At 42.1% G+C, this 10615-nt stretch overlaps 1 protein-coding gene across 7 annotated transcripts in view; it reads right to left on the bottom strand.

Moving 5' to 3' along the window:
• Positions 1–10615, bottom strand: part of LOC113094095 (1-phosphatidylinositol 4,5-bisphosphate phosphodiesterase beta-4-like) — a 66186-nt gene that overhangs the window by 19033 nt on the left and 36538 nt on the right. For all 7 annotated transcript variants that reach the window (XM_026259749.1, XM_026259752.1, XM_026259751.1 and 4 more), the window contains 9 exons: positions 9422–9501; positions 9254–9338; positions 9021–9111; positions 6674–6763; positions 6286–6386; positions 6092–6187; positions 5866–6016; positions 2272–2356; positions 793–917 (listed from right to left, as the gene is read on the bottom strand). In XM_026259749.1, the coding sequence (XP_026115534.1) occupies positions 793–917; positions 2272–2356; positions 5866–6016; positions 6092–6187; positions 6286–6386; positions 6674–6763; positions 9021–9111; positions 9254–9338; positions 9422–9501 (904 nt within the window). The remainder of the gene's footprint in view (positions 1–792; positions 918–2271; positions 2357–5865; positions 6017–6091; positions 6188–6285; positions 6387–6673; positions 6764–9020; positions 9112–9253; positions 9339–9421; positions 9502–10615) is intronic.

Genomic DNA, 10615 nt, shown 5'->3' with positions numbered 1-10615 from the left:
ACCTCAAGGCTGTCGGTACAGATCTTAGTATTATCAGCAACTACAAAAGAGAAAGTTTTAAGTCAGCTATTCTATCTTTTGCTGGAGTTCATTTGGCCATTAATTGTAATAATGCGGTGAGGTGTTTGTGTTGCACACAGAGATGTGATCTGATCATCATCAGTCTGTCTGGAGTCACATGAAGAAACACAACAGAGACAGACTCGATCCAGAAGAACTGTGTCTCCAAGACGCTTCAATGCTGTTAAAAGTTTTTTAGCATTTGTGTAAAATTGCTGTAAAATGAGGATGCTGTCAAAAATAGATTTTCATTATCAATCAACTTCTATTAACTAAATGAAATCATCATTTGATGTGAGCATCGTTTGTGTTTAGAGCAGTTCTCGGTGCACTTGAGCAGAGTTTCTCAGGAGCTTCGCAGGAGTCTCTTGAAGCGTCTCGGAGACACAGTTCTTCTGGATCGAGTCTGTCTCAGTGTGTTCTGTTTCTTCATGTGACTCCAGACAGACTCATGATGATCAGATCACATCTCTGTGTGCAATACAAACACCTCACCGCATTATTACAATTAATGGCCAAATTAACTCCAGCAAAAGATAGAAATAACTGACGTGAAACTATTTTTAGCTGCTGATAATACTAGTGTTCTGATCATTTTAGCCGGCACTGTATTTTCTGAGTTCAGTTACTTCAGTGCAGTCTGGTGTTATGTAGTGTCAGTACATGCGTGTGAATGCAGTGTGTGTACAGTAACGGTCCCAGCGGCTCTCGGACCCCGGGCCCCGGCCGTACCTGGAGTCTGGAAGTTCAGAGACACCATCTGGCAGCCGGCGTTCCAGAAGATCTGAGGCATGTAATTGCTGGAGTCCACACGGCCTCCTTTGGGGTAGATGCGGCTCATCTGTCGCTTGTTGTAGCTGTGCGTCTGTGGCTGAGGAAAACACGTGGCAGACCCCCGGCGGAGCTATATTTAACCCTAACAGCAGGGATCTCACCGAAGAGCAAGCTCAAACTAACAGAGAAACATTCCAAGACATCTGCTCACATCTACATCAAACTACAGAAGCTACTAACTAACAGAAGCTACTAGTTATCAAACTGATCATGACACGATTATGCTTCAGTGGAGCTTCTGCTGTAAGAATACGCTTCAAAAGCACATTCAGTCATTTTATATGATTTTATATGTGCACTCTTTATGTTTAATTTCCTCTAAGCAGAGACTTTGATTAAATAATTACTTCAATAAAATGATAATAATGATGTTAATTATATACACTTTCAGGGTATTTCCCCTTTTTGCAACAATATTTAATATACAGTATTTTTCGGTAACACTTCAATATAGGGACCAATAGTCACTATTAACTAGCTGCTTATTACCATACCTATTATTAACATGTTTATTAACGCTTATAAAGCACCTATTCTGCATGACTGTAGTAAATCTCTAATACTACCAGCACCTGAACTTAACTACCTAAATAACTAATAATAACCAGCAAATCAGAGTTTTTATTGACGCAAAAGTCCTAGTTAATGGTTTGGTATTAGCAAGAATAAGAACTTCAGTTAGGGTTAGGAAAAAATCATTTTTCACAAACTTTCTCTCACACACACACACACACACACTCTCTCTCTCTTCTGTTTCTCTCTCTCTCACACACACACACACACACACACACACACACACACACACTATCTCTCTCTCTCTCTCTCTCACACACACACACTCTCTCTCTCTCTCTCACACACACACACACACACACACTCTCTCTCTCTTCTGTTTCTCTCTCACACACACACACACACACACACACACTCTCTCTCTCTCTTCTGTTTCTCTCTCTCTCTCTCTCTCACACACACACACACACACACACACAAACACTCTGTCTCTCAAACACACACACACACACACACACACACACACTCTCTCTCTCTTCTGTTTCTCTCTCACACACACACACACACACTCTCTCTCTCTCTTCTGTTTCTCTCTCTCTCTCTCTCACACACACACACACACACACACAAACACTCTGTCTCTCAAACACACACACACACACACACACACACACACACACACACACACACACACACACTCTCTCTCTCTCTCTCTCTCTCTCTCTCAAACACACACACACACACACACACCAATTGATGTTTGAAGGAAGGCTCTTGTGTTTATGGACTAGAATGTGATCTCAGCATCATTTAAATCAGTGTTTGGGGGCTGATGGGTACTCGTGCGCAGCTGTTAAAGGATACTTCACAAACTCAATGGCGTTGGTCTTCAGATAGCCCAAACCCACAGACTCGTTGAAGGACGACATGTTGTGATGGATGTTCCTCTCTGGAATAAATCAACACAACAGACACTTATATATCATCAATATATTTATATATATTATGCAGCATCATGACTGGTCTTCAATGAACCCAAAGGAGCCCATGTTACACCTCTCTTTATCTCCCTGCACTGAGTTCTGGTTGAGGCTCGGATCAAGTCCAACACACTGATGCTCTCATTCAGAAAAGCCACAGACTCAGAACCATCTACTTCCTCTCACTATTACACATCTACATCCCTCCAGAATTCTGAGATCCGCCAGTGAGCGACGCCTCGTGGCATCATCACAGAGAGATTCATCATCACTTTCCAGAACATTCTCCTTCACTGTTCCTGGCTGCTGGAGTGATCTTCCCATCCTGATCCGGACAATCTTCAAAAGAAAGCTGAAAACTCTCTTTTATTACTATTTGACTTCATCCCAAAAAAAAAAAAAAAAAAAAAAAAAAAACCTTTTGTCATGGATTCGGTTTCCCTTCTCTCTTCCACCCCCCCCCATGCTGGTTATTCTGTTACACTCACACACCTCTTCAGCTGTTTCTCATTATCTCTCCTCTGTCACGCTAATAGATTCACACCTGTTTTCTCTTTTCCCTAATCATCCTTGCTATTTCTAGTTCCCCATTTTCTGTGCTCTCTGCTAGATTATTTTGTTTGCTGTTGATGCAGAAGCTACACAATCATCCTGTTCCAGTCCTGTAGTGTCGTGTCGGGTCCTATCCTGCCTCTTGTTCTCCAGTCTCAGGTCAGATCAAACGGTTCTCTGGATTAACCTGTTGCTCTGCTCTCTGTCCAGTCCTGCTGGTGCTGACGAGTATTCTGGGCAGTCATCATTCCTGCCGCCAGACGTTACCCCATAAGGGAGAGAGGAGGTCAGCGGTCGCCTATCCCCGCACGCTGCCGAGCACTGACCCGTTTATCGACAAGAACTTTCTGTTTGCTGTTTTACATGAAAGACTTTATGTTCACTGTTAGGGTACAGGCTCATCGGCTGTTTTTATTTATTTATTCTGAAGACTAGTTTTGTTGCATCGCTACTCTATTAAAGGAGTTTCACTTGCATAACCGCTTTTGGGTTCTCATCTTTCCATATCACAGAATAATCTAGCCAACAATGGACCCAGCGAGTGCAATCCCGATTCAGACTGCTGTTGAGCTGCAAGGAGCCATGCTCGGAAGACATGACACAGAGCTAGCCACTGCTCGGCACACAGTTGATTCCCTGGCCCCCCAGCTGTTGGATTTGTTCACGCAGGTTCACCAACTCAAGACTGGTTCTCCTGCTTCCAGGGGGTTGGAGTCCCCAGAGCCCAGAGTCAACAAACCTCCTTGTTATGCCGGTGAGCCTTCACAGTGTCGGTCGTTTCTCACCAAATGTGAACTTGTCTTCTCTCTCCAACCAGTAACCTACGCCAGAGAGCGAGCACAGGTCGCTTACGTCATCTCGCTCCTGACTGGGCGTGCCCGAGAGTGGGGAACCGATGCATGGGAGGCTGAGGTCGAGTACATCACTTGCTTTGACTACTTCAAGGAGATGATTCGGGTATTTGACTGTTCGGCCCGTGGAGAAGAGGCGTATCGCATCTTTTCCACTCTCCACCAGGGTAGACACTCAGTCGTTGATTATTCCATTGAGTTTCGCACCCTCTCGACCACTTCTCTGTTCGTATGGCCTGGCAGTGGCCTGGTTCGTCAGTTTCTTGTAATGCCTTAATAGACTCTGGGGCTGAGGGGAATTTGCCCACCTGTGCCCCGCCTGTGCCCGCAAGCAAGGTATTCCTTTGAGGAAGCATGAGGAGGCCACTCCTCTTGTTGCCCTAGATGGTAGTTCCCTACCCAGGGTTCATCTTCAGTCTGCTCCCTTATCTCTCACTGTCTCTGGTAATCACCACGAAACCCTTTCCCTTTTAGTTTTCCGTTCCCCCTTTGCTCCTTTAGTTTTGGGACACCCCTGGTTAGTTAAACATAACCCTCACATGAACTGGTCTAGTTATAACATCTTCTCTTGGAACCTGTCTTGTCATGTTTATTGTCTGCTAATCCCCCTGTTTCCTCTGGTTCTGTGTTTCAACAGGAGCCGGGCAATTTTACCGGGGTGCCGGAGGAATATCATGACTTGAGGGCGGTTTTCAGTCGGTCACGGGTCACTTCTCTCCCACCTCACCGGCGGTACGATTGTATTATATAACTTTTTCCCGGGACCACGCCCCCTCGGGGTAGATTGTTCTCCTTGTTTGCGCCCAAACGTAAAGCGTTAGAGGAATACCTGTCCGAGTCTCTTAACACCATTGTCACTTCCTGCTCACCAGCTGGTGCGGGATTTTTCTTTGTTAAGAAGAAAGACAGGTCTTTACTTCCCTGTATCCATTATTGTGGGCTTAATGATGTGACCGTTAAGAATCGCTACCCCTTACCGCTCATGTCATCCACTTTTGATTTGGTACAGGGGGCAAGATTCTTCACCAAATTGGATCTTCGTAATGCGTACCACCTCATTCATATTAAGTAGGGGGATGAATGGAAGACTGCGTTTAATACACCGTTAGGGCACTTCAAATATCGGGTGCTTCCGTTCGGACTCGTGAACACATGTTCCCCCCCCCCCCCCCCCCCCCCCCCGGCTGGTTATTCTGTTACACTCACACACATCTTCAGCTGTTTCTCATTATCTCTCCTCTGTCACGCTAATAGATTCAGTGAGAGAGGAGGTCAGCGATCCCCGCACGCTGCCCGAGCACTGACCCATTTACCGACAAGAACTTTCTGTTTGCTGTTTTACATGAAAGACTTTATGTTCACTGTTTGCGTACTGGCTCATCGGCTGCTTTTTGTTATTTATTCTGAAGACTAGTTTTGTTGCATCGCATATTCAGTGTTCCTCAAAATCAATAAAAACAGTCCAAATGCAAACTCAAAATATTATATAAACCTGCAATAATTAAATATGTTAAATAAGAAAAATATGATTTAAGTATTTAATCTTATTTTATCAACCAATGTCTTTGCTGCTGACCTTCAATAATCCAATTCTACCAAACTAATAAAAAATGACAGATTCGTGTTTGATTTGTGTTATTGCTGAATAGTGCTGAACTTTCTTCTCCTGCGTTGTATTCTTCATGAGATTAGTTTGAGCGGCGTCCTCTACTGTACAGACCAGAATTCACATTTCCTTCAGCCTGGTTCATTCACTTTACTTTTAGTGTGAAAGGGCTTTTACATTTGTCAAAAAAATTAAATTTTATATAAAAAAACAAACAAGCACACCCCACCCCGATTTAAAAAGTAACTCAAAAGTTACATAATGCATTACTTTCCATAAAAAGTAAGTAACTTTTTTAGGGAATAATGCAAAATTGTAATGCAGTACCTTTAAAAGTAGGTAATGAGAGTGTATCAGTGTGTATCTGCCCCTGTTTGACAGGTTTGATTTGTATTATTGTGTATTATTAGCTGCCTCTTCATGGTTTCTCTCTTGTAGTGATGGTGAAGTAAGCGGACGCTGGACTGACCTTCAGCGACCTCGAAGCCCTGGAACTTGATGGGCTGAGCGTAGTTGACCATGGCGGACAGGTACGGGTGGATGTTGGTCGTGGCTCCTTCATATTTATATGAGGCGATGAGCTGCTGCTCGGCGTCAGCGTCTTCAGCCGTTTCCCCGCTCTGATGAAGACACACAGCGTCACGCTCAGATCAGATCAGCTGAGGCTCCATCTGTCAATCTAACAGCACTCACACCTTCTTCTTGTTCTCCAGCTCCGACGCTTCTGACACGTCCGTGACGTCCATGATTTCAGTGACTTCTGAGAACTCAGTGACATCATCGTCTGGGATCTTTAACACAGAGAGATGTGAGGAGCAGAACTACACACACACTCAAACACACACACACACACACACAAACTCAAACACACACACACACACACTCTAACCTTCTTCCTGCTGCTGTCCTGGGCTTCTGCTTCTGGATCTTCTGACAGAGACACAGTGTTGCTGCTCTTCAGGTCTGCGTTCAGCTCTTTACCATCCAGTGCTGCACACAAACACACACACGAGAGATCAGCTTCCTGCTTCCTGTCTGTGTTTACTGGTATATATGGTTTATATATAAGGACACAAATGTGTATAATGACATGGGTACTACAACATAAACATAAGAGGACGCTTTCCTGTGTCACCATAAAACAAAAGGCTTAAAAAACATACAAAATCGTGTTTTATGAAATTCAAAAATTGCCAGTAGTTTCCTGTGATGTGTAGGGTGATATGTGTGTGTGTGTGTGTGTGTGTGTGTGTGAGAGTGTGAGTGTGTGTGTTTACCGCTGTCCAAATCTTCATCGATGTCATCTTCTCCAGTCTGTATGCTCATCTCTCCAGCCTCCATGTGCTTCTTAAATGACTCCAGCTGCTCTGTAACACACACACACACACCTTTACGCTTAAGGAAGGTTAAGGAAAACAGTTTGACACCATGGTATAATGAGCACACTCGCACCCTAAAGAGAGCAGCCCGGAAAATGGAACGCAGCTGGAGGAAAACAAAACTAGAGGTATTTAGTATTGCTTGGTGGGAAAGTAACCTATCCTACAGAAAAGCATTAAAAACTGCTAGATCCGATTACTTTTCTTCTCTTTTAGAAGAAAACAATCATAACCCCAGGTATTTATTCAATAAAGTGGCTAAATTAACGAACTCAACAAGTGTTGACATTTCCCAACACCACAGCATTAAGGACTTTATTAACTACTTTACTTCTAAAATCGATACTATTAGAGATAAAATTGCAACCATTCAGCCGTCAGCTACAGTATCACATCAGACAGTGCACTATAGACCCTCTGAGGAACAGTTACACTCATTTTCTACTATAGGAGAGGAAGAATTGTATAAACTTGTTAAATCATCTAAACCAACAACATGTATGTTAGACCCTATACCATCTAAGCTCCTAAAAGAGGTGCTTCCAGAAGTTATAGATCCTCTTCTGACTATTATAAATTCATCATTGCCATTAGGATATGTACCCAAAACCTTCAAACTGGCTGTTATTAAGCCTCTCATCAAAAAACCACAACTTGACCCCAAAGAACTAGTTAATTATAGACCAATCTCGAATCTCCCTTTTCTGTCCAAGATACTAGAAAAGGCAGTATCCTCACAATTATATTCCTTCTTAGAGAGAAATGTTATATGTGAGGATTTCCAGTCAGGATTTAGACCGTATCATAGTACTGAGACTGCTCTCCTTAGAGTTACAAATGATCTGCTCTTATCATCTGATCGTGGGTGTATCTCTCTGTTAGTTTTATTGGATCTTAGTGCTGCATTTGACACAATTGACCACAACATTCTTTTGCATAGACTTGAACACTTTGTTGGCATCAGTGGAAGTGCATTAGCATGGTTTAAATCGTACTTATATGAACACCATTAGTTCGTAGCAGTGAATGAAGATGTATCATATCGATCAAAAGTGCAGTATGGAGTACCTCAAGGCTCAGTACTAGGGCTGCTACTCACTACTTCACGCTTTATATGTTACCCTTGGGAGATATCATCAGGAAACATGGTGTTAGCTTTCACTGTTATGCTGATGATACTCAGCTCTATATTTCTTCACGGCCCGGTGAAACACACCAATTTGAAGAACTAATGGAATGCATAGTCGATATAAAAAACTGGATGACGAGTAATTTCTTACTGCTAAATTCAGAAAAAAACAGAGGTGTTAATCATAGGACCTAAAAACTCTGCTTGTAATAACCTAGAACACTGTCTAAGATTTGATGGCTGCTCTGTCAATTCTTCGTCATCAGTTAGGAACCTAGGTGTGCTATTTGATCGTAATCTTTCCTTAGAAAGCCACGTTTCTAGCATTTGTAAAACTGCATTTTTCCATCTCAAAAATATATCTAAATTACGGCCTATGCTCTCAATGTCAAATGCAGAAATGTTAATCCATGCATTTATGACCTCAAGGTTAGATTAATGTAATGCTTTATTGGGTGGTTGTTCTGCACGCTTAGTAAACAAACTACAGCTAGTCCAAAATGCAGCAGCAAGAGTTCTTACTAGAACCAGGAAGTATGACCATATTAGCCCGGTCCTGTCCACACTGCACTGGCTCCCTATCAAACATCGTATAGATTTTAAAATATTGCTTATTACTTATAAATATAAATATAATTTTATGAAATTAAGAGTTATAAATCTCTCCATTAATGTGTGGTTTGTTCCGAGGACAATGTCTGTTTGAGATACAATTATTTGAAAATCTGGAATCTGAGGGAGCAAAAAAATCTAAATATTGAGAAAATCATTTTTAAAGTTGTCCAAATAAAGTTCTTAGCAATGCATATTACTAATCAAAAATGAAGTTTTGATATATTTACGGTAGGAAGTTTACTAAATGTCTTCATGAACATGATCTTTAATTAAAATCCTAATGATTTTTGTCATAAAAGAGAAATGTATAATTGTGACTCATACAATGTATTGTTGTCTATTTCTACAAATATACGTCTGTGACACTGATGACTGCTTCTGTGCTGCAGGGACAAAAATGATAAGATTTATCACTATTTCGGCTCTTTATATCACCCCTGTGTAAAGGGAGATATTCTCAGCACAAGTCAAAGACTGAGACGTGTTTGTACATGTACGTACTCTGCTCCACTTCAGGCTTCAAGCGCTTGTTCTTGATGAGGATTTTGCGCTTGAGGTCGTTGGGTGACGGCAGCGGCTGCCCGGCTTCGATCTGAAACACAAGCACAGTCGTCCGTGAGCACAGAAACTCCTCCAGCGTGACACCCACAAACAGCCGAGACAAGAGAGAGGAGATGCTTCAGTGGACTACAATATCCACAGAGACTGTGTGTGCGGGGGAATATCTGACGTACTGGGAATCCCTCCAGCGGCTGCTTCAGCAACAGCTCTCCGAAGATCTCCTCGCAATACTTGGCCATCTTATACTGCTGCGTTTTACTGCAAGACACACACACACACACAGCTGTGAGCGCCGCCACACACCAACACGAGGCTGAGAGTGAATCTGCGGTGCATTTTACCTGCAGTGGTTCTCAAACGACAGAATGACAGGATATTCAGACGTTACAAAAGCCGTTTCCTTTATGGCTTGAATTACATCCTGTTACAGACAAATAATAGACACAAGACAAGCAGAATAATGTGTGTCTTTTTTTATTTCATAAAACTGACCCTTATGGCTTATTTTGTGCTCCAGGGTCACATATCAAATGACCATTATAACAAAATCTACTGCTCACCAAAAACACTGCTATCGTGATACAGTTATCATTTCCTGGAAATTCAATTAAAAATGTTAATTTATTTGAAATAAGAGGCCTGGAAAAATATTACACTTTGGCAGGTTGAATTTTATACACAGTAACAGAGCTCAACATTAAAGGTGGTGTGAGACTTTCTTCTTTCAGAATAATCAAATCAAAGTTATATTAAAAACAGTCCTTGCTCTTCCCAGGTGTAAAAATGCCCCCATGGAAGTGCATTAGCATGGTTTAAATCGTACTTATATGACCGCCATCAGTTCGTAGCAGTGAATGAAGATGTATCATATCGATCACAAGTGCAGTATGGAGTAACTCAAGGCTCAGTACTAGGGCCGCTACTCTTCATGCTTTATATGTTACCCTTGGGAGATATCATCAGGAAACATGGTGTTAGCTTTCACTGTTATGCTGATGATACTCAGCTCTATATTTCTTCGCGGCCCGGTGAAACACACCAATTTGAAAAACTAATGGAATGCATAGTCGATATAAAAAACTGGATGATGAGTAATTTCTTACTGCTAAATTCAGAAAAAAACAGAGGTGTTAATCATAGGACCTAAAAACTCTGCTTGTAATAACCTAGAACACTGTCTAAGACTTGATGGCTGCTCTGTCAATTCTTCGTCATCAGTTAGGAACCTAGGTGTGCTACTTGATCGCAATCTTTCCTTAGAAAGTCACGTTTCTAGCATTTGTAAAACTGCATTTTTCCATCTCAAAAATATATCTAAATTACGGCCTATGCTCTCAATGTCAAATGCAGAAATGTTAATCCATGCATTTATGACTTCAAGGTTAGATTATTGTAATGCTTTATTGGGTGGTTGTTCTGCACGCTTGGTAAACAAACTACAGCTAGTCCAAAATGCAGCAGCAAGAGTTCTTACTAGAACCAGGAAGTATGACCATATTAGCCCGGTCCTGTCCACACTGCACTGGCTCCCTATC

The sequence above is a fragment of the Carassius auratus genome, unplaced genomic scaffold (genome assembly GCF_003368295.1).
Source record: "Carassius auratus strain Wakin unplaced genomic scaffold, ASM336829v1 scaf_tig00215261, whole genome shotgun sequence".
In the NCBI taxonomy this organism is placed as follows: Eukaryota; Metazoa; Chordata; class Actinopteri; order Cypriniformes; family Cyprinidae; genus Carassius; species Carassius auratus.
This window is presented reverse-complemented; position numbering and strand designations above follow the sequence as displayed.